At 41.1% G+C, this 13,995-nt stretch overlaps 1 protein-coding gene across 9 annotated transcripts in view; it reads right to left on the bottom strand.

Moving 5' to 3' along the window:
* AFF3 (ALF transcription elongation factor 3) overlaps positions 1–13,995 on the bottom strand; it is a 573,872-nt gene that overhangs the window by 436,396 nt on the left and 123,481 nt on the right. For 6 of the 9 annotated variants that reach the window (XM_070236085.1, XM_070236086.1, XM_023618557.2 and 3 more), the window contains exons 3-5: positions 5,230–5,350; positions 3,891–4,203; positions 3,379–3,764 (exon numbers count right to left, since the gene is read on the bottom strand). In XM_070236085.1, the coding sequence (XP_070092186.1) occupies positions 3,379–3,764; positions 3,891–4,203; positions 5,230–5,350 (820 nt within the window). Of the gene's footprint in view, positions 1–3,378; positions 3,765–3,890; positions 4,204–5,229; positions 5,351–7,644; positions 7,720–13,995 lie in introns of all 9 variants that reach the window. The other 3 variants (XM_070236083.1, XM_023618555.2, XM_070236084.1) reach the window with 1 other exon arrangement.

Below are 13,995 nucleotides of genomic sequence, written 5' to 3'. Positions count from 1 at the left end.
AAAACTCAGCTATAACAACAAAAATATGTTTTTCATTAAACACATAACTGAGCTGGGAAAAACCAGCCAAGAGGCAGGTGTATCAGTTAAGGAATCCCCTTGAGGTCTTTAACTTCCACATCAAATTGCACTGAATTTTCCTACACTAATTACCTATTATGGAAGACTAAAGAATTATAACAAATAATTCGCCATGGCAGCAGACAGAGTGCAGATGTTGTAAGGGAAAGAATAAAGAATTTACTAAGTGTAAAATAAGGCAAAAGAGATTCACAAATTCTCAATTTTTAAAAATAACATAGAATATTTTTCTACTACACGATTATGAAGGTGAGGGAATTTTCCTAGGGCTAGAAGGCCAATTTTAAATTTAGTTAGGACTGTGAGAGAAATTGCAAATTAAAAGCTAAGTGCTGCAGTCTGATTTATTCAACTCATGTAAATTTCTTAGAGGCAGAGACGACATCTTAGAATTTTTTTTTAATTTCTCACATCACTTTACACCTAGTCATTGATTTGATTTTCTTATGAGGAATGTACCTACACAATGCCACACAGCTCTGTTTGCACTTCCCTTGTATTTATGTCATTTTTATCCAACACTCCATTTTAGCCCCCAAATTCTTCACACTGTCATCATTCTTGCCCTACAGCTAACATCCTGAAAAAGTATAAGCAAGTAATGCAAGTTCCCTTCAGGTCCTTTCCTCTATAAATTTCCCTAAAAAAAGACATTCCCTATCTGCCTAGAAATCAATGTCAGTACCATTGAGAGGACATTTTCACACAGGTGGTATTTGTGTACAAAAAAAAAAAAAAGGCATCAATATTTTTTAAATCGTTTGCCACACTGAATTGTTTTATTCTCTCCAAAAAAAAAAATACTCCCTCAAAATTAAAATCTGATGAGTTAATAAAGTTCTTCAGTTTCCATGTTATGGTTGTGGGTTTTATAGGAATCCCTATAAATACTGAATGATATACCTGCAAAAGGGTATTTCTTAACCTCTTGGAGTACTATAAAAAAAAAAACTTTTTGAGTTTGAAGGACATTACCCTGCTGCTAATTGGCAGAGTTATTTTCTTATTATGATCGTGGATTGGTTAGACACACAAGGGTTATGAGATTCAAATGACCATATTTTCTATAACACACAAAGCCTTTTGTTAAAATAAGGACTTATATCCTCTCCCCATTATAACTTTGCTCTATAAACAACACTTCTTCCGACCTGTTTTCTGTCAATGCATGACTGGCTTCTTTGAAGTATTCAGGCTGACTGGTTCAATGTCATTATACGGGGGAAATGAAATACTTCCTGTATCAAAGCTCTAATCTCTCTCAGTCTGACTCTCTATTTCAGGCATTTCCCTCTTTTTGTGATTACTGAACACTAGTACAGTGTGCCATTCCCAATCCAGGGTCCTGGAAGGGCATCCCAAAAGTGTCCACGTTATTAATGACATACCCCAAATGAAAACTGTACAGTTATCTACATAAGCCTGTACTAGCTATCAAAAACTGGTTTTTAACCAGAGCTTTATCAACTCATTGGGTTCCAAAATAAATAAATAAATAATTACCTAACAAATTTGAAGTTTCTTTGGCACTTCATTTTGAAAAGGAATCAACTGAGATTAAAATCATAAAGGGATGCCTGGTAGTTGTAGTCACTTCTGTTCAAGGATAAGTCATGCTCTATTTGCCAGTACCAGTCATCTGATAATGATAAAAATCAGACAGCTGGAGAAATTCAGTTTTATAAGATGGTATCTATGTGTGTTTCCTAGAAACTTTTAAAAACATAAATGTCTGCAGAAGTTACAGTTTGCATCTATCAATTCCTAATGCATACTTTATGAGACCCATCACAAATGAATAATATAAAGAAGTTACTGGTATACATGCCACTTAACTTCCTCATTAGAACCTTTTTGTAAACATCTCAGAGTAAAAAATCTGTCTTCTCTAAGGGTAATTTGTTGATCTGCCAACTGGTACAGGCGCTTTCTGAGATGATAACTCAGAAAGGGTTAAGCTTAGCCTCATCAGACACACAATGAGAAATGTCAAATCATTTGTTTCACTTGATTATTAAATCAAATTAAGGCACAAAGAATATTCTGGCCAAGATAGAGAAAGACAATCTCTGTATGACCCCACTCATATGTGGAAGTTAAACACGTGGACAAAGAGAACAGATTAGTGGCTTCCAGGGGAAAGGGGGTGAGGGGGGCACAAAGGGTGAAGGGGTGCACCTACAACACGACTGACAAACAATAATGTACAACTTAAATTTCACAAGGTTGTAAACTATCATAGTCTCAATAAAGAGTTAAAAAAAAAAGGAGTATTCTGGCCCCAGTGTGACCCATCTTTAAAAAAAGAATATGTCAAAAAGAAAAAGAAAACGGAACAGTTCCTAAGGACAATGGTCGAGAATGCACATTTTATTTTAGTTAGTATATCACAGCAAAACAAAAAACTGTGCAGTCATACTTCTTCATATGTTCCTGACAACTGTCATCAATTTGGACTACAGTATGAAACGTGCTTGTCTAAAACAAAACTTCATTTTCTACCTAGCTTTACTCTTCAAGTGACTACTCATGGCTTCTTTCCTACCTCTGTGATTCTGCGATTTGCTTGCTATGAATTCTAATATTCCATACATCCAATCTATACATTTTGTAATGAAAAAATACTTTAGAATAAAATCAAAATGCAACCAGAAGAATCTGAACTAAAAGACTTCACTCTCTTCATATAACCCAAGACCATTTTTACAGGACAAGGAGAGTTCTTACCTGATTAACATCAATAAACCTGGATCTTAAATACTCTAATAAGGATGGGACACCTGCTACATCTGAATATTCACCATATCCAATATTGAATCATTTAACAATTATTTAAAAATCATTATGAGGTGGACTTCACGAAATCTGTCTTAGAACATTTCAAAACTGAAAAAAAGATTGAATTTCTCAACTCTTTTACATAAAAATTAACCTCTTTATATACTAAAAAGTATAGACTTTGAAGTACTTTTATTTCTAGTATATATCTCCTCCAACACAGGCTTGTTCACAAAAAAAAAAATCCCTTGAACTACATGGAAAGAGACATTCCTTCCTGAACTAACACAGACACACAACTGCATTTGTTGGTACTTAAAAAATTCTGATTATAATCAACTTGAGATTCTGAGAAATCATTATCTATGTATACATCCTCCTTTATTGATTGCTACAAATCCAACCACATGAAGTCAGTCACACATTGAAATAGAGAAACACGGGAATTGAACTTTCAACTGTCAGGTAGTCACTCAGAACTACTCAGATGCATGTAAGTGGTATTGAGAAAAGACTCACCTCTCCTTGTCTGGGGATGCCGAACTTGGAAAGCTTGGCTTTGGCTCTGGCGGACTCTGGTTTGGTGGCCGGGACTCCCCTATACGACGTGCAGTGCACGCTGGTTTCCGTGGATGACTTAAGCTTTGGAGATTCATCAGGTGCCTGATCTTGGCCGTCCATCGGCCGCACATATGCAGTCGGTTTCTGCTGGATCAAGCTGGGTTTTGAAGCCAGGGAAGGAGGAAAGTTCTGGACACAGTGTCCACTGCCACTGTGCTTGGCTGCTATAGCAGGTGGCCTTTCCTGGGTCTGAAGACCCACTTCTACATTGCACACTTGTTTGGTCCGTGACTGCTGTCTGCCAACACCATCACCAAGCAAGGTCCTGAGAGAGCCCTGTTGTGCTGAGTTGGAAGAAGAAGAAGAGGAAGATGAGCATGAGGGGCTTGACACATAGTGATTAGGTTTTTTATTATGATTCTTTGGGCTAGCAGATTTGTGAACATCAAGCAACCTGTGTCCGTGCTTACTTGCTCTCTGTTGGCCATCAGATGGTGGGTGCCCAGCCTTCTGCCAGCCCATGGTGCCCCTCTTACTCTGCTGCACGGGGACAGCTGCTGGTGTGGAAGATGCAGTGCTACAGACAGACGAGGGCTGGGTCTGGGCTCTTGAATCTGCAACAAAATGTTCATCAATCTTGTTCACAGGAGCCTGAGGAACCCCAGGTTTGGGAACGCCAACGAGATGACTCTGATTAGATCTATCAGTTAAAAAGTCTTTCATTTCATCATAATTGCCTAAAGTATTCTGGATCCGGTTGGAGAGCTCATCCCCCTTGTTAGTCTGGAGAAAGAAAAACACAACATCCACCTGATTGTTAGAGACAACAGGAACATGGGAAATAATGGAGAGGTATCTTCACTGATCACAGAGCCAGGACTGCCACATTCAGAATGAGAGCTGAGAGCTGAAATCAAAATCGTCATCTCTGAAGACCTCTGTCAGCACTCTGCATCGCACCAGAACCAGAAAGCTGTGAATGGCCTCAGAGTGCACAAAAAGGGAATCCATCAACATACTGTGCCACAGCTAAGGAAATCAGAAAATTTACTACTGCAGCTTCACAAAATGGTCTGGATTAAGGCTTTCTGGGACTAGATTTTCTTTTCATTTTTGTACTTCCATTGGAAGCTTTTCTTGAAAATTCAGATTTGGCTCAAATTGTTCTGCTTCCAATTTCTAAATATTTAATTATTCTTGTCAACAACCCAGAGTGACAGGCAAAAGAAGTCAGAGAAAAGCTTAAAATGAACAGGGGACTAAATATGCAAGAAGCTACCAGCCTGAACTATCCATAGCTCCATACAGCCTAAGATATTAGTGAAATCTGGGGAGATATTTCATTTTGGAAGAGAGGTTCTATTTTTGGCCTTTGGCATACATGAGAAACAATCCAACAGCTTCTCTCTCATTAGCCCTGTCAGGTACCCTGATCCCAGCATGATCCCTGTGTGGACAAATATGTAACCCAACCTCTTTTTGTTTCCTAACAGCTTAGAAGATGTAACAAATGGCATTGACTTTGAAAATCAATGCGGAGATGAAGTCTATATTATTGATAAAAATCACAGCAAGCAGATAATAAGCAAAAATTACATTTCACCAAGGTCATAGCTGGTAAAGACATATGAGCTAGACACCAAGATTTGTGGGAGAAGACCCCATTCTTAGTGGTCGAACTGTCTTCCCTGGGCTGAAGAGGCAGAAAACTAACTGAAGTTTGGTTGGTCAACTCTTCTAGTCAAATCTGCCATCATGGAGCTAGAGGTACAAGGCAGGGCTGGAAATGAACAACTGAAAACCATCTACCTTGTAGGGTTCACTGAAGAGGGAGTAACTTGAACTAAACGTGCCATCATCCTGTTGAGTTTCCTGATTTCTTCTTTCTCGTTCTTTCCTCCGTAACACATTTCTATCTGGTTCATAGACACTGCATCAGGAGAAAGAAAAGAGAACAACCACATGCAAAAAAAGTGAAGGCTAAAGCCCCATCTAACATTCACCAGAGAGCAGAAGTCTGGTTCAGGGACACATGGTGATGATAACAAGGACATGGATCAGATTAAAGCCAGTCTAATCAAACAGTACCAGCTCAGGTGTCTGATAATTAAATTCTTCAGGAGGGAAAAAATCCTTAGGACAAGTTCCAATCAGTACTAGACCTTTCTACCTGATTTGTGAAAGAGGAAATATCTGAGCAACTTTGACAGTAGAAGACTGAAAGTAAACCTAAGGCAGACGGTAATTACAATGATGTGTAAATGGAAGTTATGAGCGTATTTCCTCTCATGACATAGCCTCTGAGTCTTATATGGGAATGCCCCCGTTCTTTTCTTCCTTTTCTTTCTTTTTTTTTTTTTTGGCATGGTTGTGTTTCTGTAGTGATTCTTTCATTAGCCAGCTCCCTAAAGAGCTGTTCAAACTCTATGCTGCACTGCTTTTCACAGTTATGAGCCTTCTTCTGATCTCTGTTAATCAGTCAAGTCGTCAAACTACTACGGAATCAATTCTTCCTTCTGATACATTTGACACTATCACTCCTCCTAACCATGAAAAATGTGCCAGGAGGAAGGGGCACAGGCAACAAAGAGAGAGAACGGAAATTGAATTATGGTGTGTCTTCACAGAACTCGGCCTTTTTGTTGAAGAAAATTAATATCTATTCTCCTAAAATACAATTATGAAGTGACCAGACACCAGATAACTAGAAGGACTAAGGAAGAAATAGTGTCCTTTCCTCCTAATAAGGAGAAAATAAAGGGGCTAATTCAACTAATAAGACGGAAGGGGCCCATTTACTGACGGAAGGAAATACGCTTGTTTTTTCAGCTCCCTAGATAAAGAAATCTGGCCTCAGTGTAGACAACAGAACTAATACTGCCAATTGCAAAGAACTGACATGTCACTCAAAACGAGCATGATCTTCATTTCCCAGCAGAAGCATTTACTTTAAGTGACCTTGTCTTTATTTTGCTTAGAGCTCCCACTTGGTCTAGTGGACAGATGCCCGAGCTGGAAGCCAGAACAACTGCCTACTGACTGTCATTCTCCCATAACCAGCAACAGGATGATAGGAAAGCCACACGTCTCTGGGAACCCCAGTGTCTTCATTATAAAGCATGGATGTTTCATGGTGGTGGTGTAAGGTTTCAACATGAAGGTAATCTACAAAAGGGCTTTGGAATACCTTCAGGTGCCAAAAATCCAACGTATTGCTGTTAAATGTTGTTAATAATAAAAGATCTATGGGTTCAAAGAAACTTAGGAAAACAGTGAGGTGGTGGTGGTGGTTGTTTTTAGCTAAATTGCTTTCTTGAGTAAAAGAGTTTTTGCGTCATATAGCTGTAGAGGACAAAATAAAATGATCATAAAATAAATACTGCTTATCCTCCTAGCTCTGCCAGTGTGGCCAGAATATACTTTAAATTCACTGTCTAAGGGGCGATGGTAAATACGCTTCTGGCAAGGCTGTGAGAGCACCTCAGGCATTTCATTTAAATTTAAGATTAGGGAATGTTAAAATACCCAGAACATGTAGCCTATTAGCATTTTAATTCATCCTTAGCACATTACCCAAAGTTATTAGATTTGAGAGTCCAACTAGTGACCTTCATATAAAGGGAGGCTACAGTCACAGCCTTACCAACTGAGAGGCTCACAGCTCCAACTCACGATCACTGAGAACTCTCCGGGGTGGCTGTGGTAACAGTGACTGGCATAGGGAGGCACGAGATGGAAATGACACTCTTATTCACAGAACCAAGATTCGGGTTCAAAGGGGAGGGTATGACTGTTCTGCCAGCTCGTGGACATTTGCAATGTGAAACCCCAGCTTTCATGAACATTCCATGAATTTCAAATGGAGACCACTCTGAGGACACATATGTTGTGGAGGGGCATGAAGCGGGCTTTAACCAAGAGGGAAATTCTATTTTTACTATGAACTTACAACTTTTGGACCAAAACCAGCATTTGCAGTCAGAAAAATAAGCTTGCATCGCATGCATCACACTTCTTCCCCTATGCAGCACATACAGCCGCCCGTGAAGCACCTGTGGAACTCCATGCACAGAGACTTCCACATCATGCTTGCTGTCCTCAGCCAGGTCAAGCCAACCAAGCACACAAGACTGGTGTGATGCACAAAGTGGCCTTATGAACACGGAGCAGGCATTTAGGATGATTTCCAGGCTTCTGAGAAGGCCCCCATACCCAAAATAATACCTCCTGCATCTGCTGGCTGATGACTGAAATTCCACAACTAGAGAGTCATTCCTCTGGTTTAAGATGTCTTCACCCCTGTAAGAAACGTAGACACCACAAGAAGGGAAAACACTTTAAACCTGATAAGCCCTTGATATCTTAGCATGCATGAGTTTGCCAACTTTTTCCCCAAAGGCCAGGGGGAAAGGGCACAAGGACATCAAGGTCCAAAGGGGATCCAAACAGGAGGCATGATGAAAAAGGGAGGGACAATGTAGAGTGCAGCACGAAAACAAAACCCTACCTATTTTGCAACGTGGCTTAGATATTTAAGACAAAGGCATGAGGATACAAGCCCAAATCAACTCGGCAGGTATCAGACTCACTGCATTTCCGGGTCAGGGAGCATGGATCACTTCCGAATATGAAGAAGTTGGAGGTGAGGGGGATGCTGCTCCTTCCCAACTAAATCTGCTTCATTCCTCAACTCATTAAGCTTGAAGATAACCCAAAGCACTCCAATATGCAGACCACTGATAGCTAAAGTTCTCCAGTGAGGTTCTCCCCACACATTCAGCCTATGGCTTTGAACACTAAGAAGGACTGAACACCCTCAGGACCACTTACACACAATCTACTAATACAAATGCACTGGCCATCTTTTATGCTACCACCATGATGCTTGTGCCATGCAGTAACCTCCACACCATCAGATGAAACCAGAATGACCAAAAAAGACAATCATCGCCCTTCTCCAGAGGAGAGCAAAGGAAACCCCAAAAAGAGAGGCAATACTTCTTCAATGGCTTCACTTTGGTTTTTCCTCCCTTTCCTTGGTAGGCAGATCTGTAGGCTCCACTGACCATTCAGCCCTTCTTAATGGTAAGCAATCCACTCCTTATCCTTAACTACAACCACAACCCCCATGTGTGATGTCAGGCCTAGGAAGCTAACATGTCACCTGCTTAAAACAAATGTCATTGTAAGAGAAAGTCTGGACTTGCTATCCCCCATCTCTCCCTAAGTGTCTGAACTTTTATCTCTTCTACCAACACTAAATATTTTGACTCAAAAAGACAGTGTCTTCTCAACAGTGAGTCCACCATTCCACTAATTACAAGCGAAATCCACGTAGGTACTTACAATCCCAGGGAGTGCCTTTCTCTTGATCTCTCACCATTAAAACTCAGCCCTCTTCCCTCCTCTGCCATTCTAGCAACGTGAGGACCATGTTATCTGCTTTTCAAGCAAAGGAGCCTTTCACCTGACGTGCTGAAAGTCAGGTCAACTTCCCCAGGGGTGGTTGACTAAAGCTGTAGAGGATTTCGGTTCCTGGCATGCCAATACATACGTTAAACCTAGTAAGAGCCTTGTGTTACGAGCTATGTTTCTTTGTTACTAGCAGATGGTAAAATCTCTATCATCTGAAAAGTTGTTCCCTACTGCTGTGAAAATTATAAGAATCACACTCCTCAAATGTATGTCACCAAACGTATTTATTTATTTTGCATGAAAGTGGAGGCAGTCAACTGCTACAATATTATTTATTATTTATTGCAGATGCATAACATTCCCAGAAAATAAAGCTTTTTAATCAATTCTGTTTAAAAGACATTTATTTTCAGAATAGAAAAAAACAGCCAATGAAAAACATAGTAAAAACATTTCTGATCATTTCCCACTTACTTGCTTTTGGCCCATAAATTGAGGTATCTTGTAGGACTCAGGTCAAAAACAATTACGCTGGTTAAGTAGGAATAGATCTCCAAACACAAAATTATCATCATTTCCAAAATTAATGTATTCATGATCATACGGTAACAGTATGAAACTAAATAATAGCAATACCTTTGCACCTGATAGCTTCTCCCTTCAACTGAACTCAAAACACTTCACATATATGTCCCTTAATTATCCTTACAATGCCCCTTTAGGGAAAGTAGGGATAGTAGATACTATTACTAGATTAACTGTTTTTAAGATCAAGGAACTTAGAATCAGAGTTTCATTTTCAAAATGATGTCATAACGAAGACATCACGTAGAAGGAACAGCAATGTCCAAAGTACTTTCTTCGTGTCTACCCAAGGAAGAGGAGCTGCCCATGAGCCAAGAGATGGCCACACTTCCTAAACCCTGATGTCTACAAGCCCAGTATTAATAAATAGTGAACACAAGCCCCATGAAAGCATAACAGGACAAGTGAAACACAGGGAAGCTATTTCTCATTCAAAGGGAACTAAAAGGAGAATTCTGGAATAAAGGCTCAGCTGCTAAAATTTTTATATTACCAAAACAATGAAAGACAAAAATCAGTCTCTTTCCAGAGCACACACACAAAAAGGATATGCATGTAATATAGAATAGTAGAGTAGAGGACAGATGAGTGAATAACGAAATGACAGATTCTAAAGTAAGCCATCTGGGGCTGATGTCACCACCTTTTTCATCAAATCCTACCCATTCTCTGCCCAGCTGCCCTACTGGAGGGAAAGGTGCCGGAGCTAGTGCAGCGGCCCCTCCAGCTGGGCCCCCACTTGGCCCCAAGAGACCCAGCTGGCCAGGAGAGCCCTGCATCGATCCACATACAGTTGTTCACATCTGAACACTGGCTCCAACAAACTGCCCCTCCCAAGAGGGAGACTTTCAGCCAAGGGTACACATAGCTAAGGGACCCCCTGACTAGAATCATCAAAGCGTTTTATTCTTAAAACAACACTATCCTACCCACTGGTGTGTCTCCAGGGTTGGGGTCTAGGAATAAGTGAGTTCAAGGAGAAGAGAATGAATAACCTCTTGCCTATCCTTTGAGGAAAGCCATCATGTTCTCCATGTTTAAAAAATGTTAATCCTCTTCAACTAGCAGAAACACAATTCACTTTAGTCCGAAAGGATTTCCTGAATGCCTCCCGAACGCCACTGTGTTAGATGCTCTGGAGACAACTCGGGCAGTGACTGGCCTAGACCCTCTTACTTTAACAAGCTGGCATTCCACATTTAAAGTCTCATTTCCTTGGTTTGCTTCACCGTGAACCTGTCATTGCTTCTTCACTCTAAATAGGTTTATCTGATCCTTTCCTGAAGCAGGCGTGGTTGGGAGTGACAAAACGAAGGGCAGATGCAGGGGAGAATAGAGGGGCTCCCAGACACACTCTCCCTTTCTCTACAGTTTGCATCAGAGCTGGCCTTGAACAGCTTGATCACAGAGGAGACAATCTTTTCAGTCACGGGACATTTACAGTCCTGGGACAACGTACTAAGCTGCCCTGGGGTGTGGACTGGCAGCCACAGGGGCAAACAGGAAGAAGAAAAGGCACGAAGTGGAAAGGAGAAGAAAGCTTCACAGAAACTCTCCTGCTCTCTGGAGCTGCAACATCTGCAACTGTGTGTAATTAAAGAAACTTAATCAAACACGCCAAAATTATAACAATTGCTTTAAATTTAATGAGTCAAACTAATGAACATATCTCCTTATTTATAAAGCAAATAATAAAAGATCAGTAATCCTTTCTTAATTCAGAGAAAAGCAAGGCTGTTGAAGTGTACTTGCAAATTCTCTCCTTAGCCCAGAGACAGAGGCTGGTGGGCTGAAAGGCAGAAAGGTGGTCACGGAGTGAACAGGTGATAGAAGCAATTCAGGCAGTGAGAAGATGGGGCTGGAGTCAGAGCTGGGTAAAGAGGCATGAATGATCCCCACTGGAGTCCTTCAAGGACCGCGCTGTGGTAGCTGTGGTGGAGAGGGTGTTGGTGTTGGTGGTACTAGGGAGGGTGGTGCTGGGGAGGGTGGTGTTGGTGATGCTGGTAGGCGTGGTGGTGGTGATGGGGGTAGGTGATAAGGATAGTAGTGAGGTTGGTAGTGGCTAAAGATCTGCTGAGGAGTGAGAACTGGTCAACAATGCATATAATAAACCCTTAAATCCTGAACATTACCATTCCACTGCTTACTTACACTAGGCATTCTTTTTTTTTTTTTTTTTTTTGAGGAAGATTAGCCCTGAGCTAACAGCTGTCCCCAATCCTCCTCTTTTTGCTGAGGAAGATTGGCTCTGAGCTAACATCCATGCCCATCTTCCTCTACTTTATATGTGGGACGCCAGCCACAGCATGGCTTGATAAGCGGTACGTAGGTCCACACCCGGGATCTGAACTGGTGAACCCTGGGCCACTGAAGCAGGGCACACAAAGTTAACCACTATGCCACCAGGCCCGGCCCCTAGGCTTTCTTTCTGAGTCAAGTAATTCCAGTTTCCATGCCTGTTCGCTCTACTTTCCCCCAAGAGCATTATGCCACCGGCTCACCATCAGCTTTGTAAGTGTGACCCCCATGATTATTTTTACCATAGACACCTCAAAAAGGTCAGTCCTACCTTGTACTTACTTGTCTCTAACCACAAAGGTTATCTCGATCTTAATTCAGTCTTGAAACTGTCTTTGGGAGCATTTACAGATCTCTGCCTTAGGGCTACGATCTGTTCCACAAGAATGGGAAGAGAAGTGAGTGTGGTTTGTGCCATAATCACTTCTTCGGAGACACATAGTAACGATCACCCATGGACGATGTCAGCCCACAAATATTCCAAAGAAAGATAGCCTTTTTGAAAGATCTATGCCATCTTCCCAGACCCATCACGCCCATATTCAATTTTGCTAATAACAACCACTACCCTTTCTTACTACACGCAGCCACTGTGGAAAGCACTTCACAGGAATTATTTCATTTAATCATCTTCAAAATCCCAAGAGGCATTATCCCCATTTACCAGTGAGGAAACAAGAGGCTCTGTAGTTAACTAACTTGTCCAAGTCCCACAGCCAGTGAGCGACAATGCTTGGGTCTGAAGCCAGGCAGTCTGGCACCAGAGACCAAATTCTTACACTCTTACCCCACTGGCTCCCCAGGGAACTTGCTCACTGATGAGCTTTAACAAATAGTACCCCCTCCCTTTGTTAGTAAATGCCAGGAAGAAGGGTGTTAATTTTCATATCATGACAATTTCAGTTCATTCTTCTAAGATCTGCTAAGCCTCCTTGGTTGATATACATCAAGAATCCTTCTAAAACCTATAAAATATTACTGGGACAAGAAATTCAAATGAGTCAGCACTAGCAATTAACTAATACTCCAGTCCCTGAATTCTGTACAGCGAATTCCTTAAGAATTGTAGAAGACCATAGTAAGCGCTTTTTACAACAGAACTAGCATGGACAAGTCAGTGCTGCAATATGGTACTGGACACTTACCATTTCTTTACTGATCCTTTACTGGATCCCAACTCCTTTCCTAACTCAGTAAAAACGATGACTGTTCCAAATCTCTCTCATAAATATACTCGAGTGAATTTTTAGAGAGATGACAGATAAATGACAGCTTTGCATTTCCAAGGGTTAAATGCTTTTCCCAAGGGATCCTAAGTCTTGGTGCCATGAGAACAAGTGTCAGGTTCTAATGGAATTGTTCCATGATAAATAAACCACCAGGCTGTACGACAAGCAGCTTTCAAAGAGGCTTTCCATATAGTATAAACAGCAGAAGTTAATTTGAGTTTCTTAACAGGACCTTTTTCCTTTACAATATAAAAGTGCCTTGGGATGAAGCAATTACTCTGATTTACCATCTTCTTCTTGGTAGAATATAAAGATGCAGCAGAGCCTCACAAAAGCAGTAACTTAACCAAATGAGACCCACCTGCAAAGTCCCTACTATGCTATTTCAAAGAGCTCCCTTCCAGCCAGCAGCACAGAGCTGGCATCAATCATAGGTATGCATGATGAGAAGGATGCTTACTGCCAGGGCTTTCATGTTAGAGACAATAAATTACTTTTCCTCCACCAAATGCTCAGTTAAATTTCATTTTCACTTTACAGCATCAGTTTCTAAACTTGGGCTCCCAGGAATTTTCAAGCCATATGCAAGAAGGGTCATATTTTATAGCACGCTTATGTTTTTACGATGCTCTTCCATACAACCCCCATGCGGCCACTCAGGGTCATGGGCATGGCTTTAAGTCAGAGGGCAGAAGGGTGGCCGAGCCCTCTCATATAACTTCCTGACATCATTTGGATCAAGCTCCTGGACACGGAAAGCCCTGAGACCCCAAATGTTAGCCATTAAAGAATGGCTCATGCTCTTCCTGAATCCAACTCCTCAACTTGTTTTCCTCCCAGAGGAATGAGATATGAACCATCTGTTTGAATGGGATTTCTGAAAAGGAGCAAGAGTCAGCTAGAGCTACAGCTATTTATTGAACTGAATTAATTTACCTGTGAAGGACAGAACTAGCCCGAGGCTAGTAATGAAAACAGCTAACTTCACGGAAAGGTAGAATTAAAGGGATATGCATGTCCTCAAACACCTTCTGATGTCCAAGCTATC

This window comes from Equus caballus, chromosome 15 (assembly GCF_041296265.1).
Source record: "Equus caballus isolate H_3958 breed thoroughbred chromosome 15, TB-T2T, whole genome shotgun sequence".
In the NCBI taxonomy this organism is placed as follows: Eukaryota; Metazoa; Chordata; class Mammalia; order Perissodactyla; family Equidae; genus Equus; species Equus caballus.
Note: the sequence above shows the minus strand (reverse complement) of the source record. Positions and strands in the feature narration are given on the sequence as shown.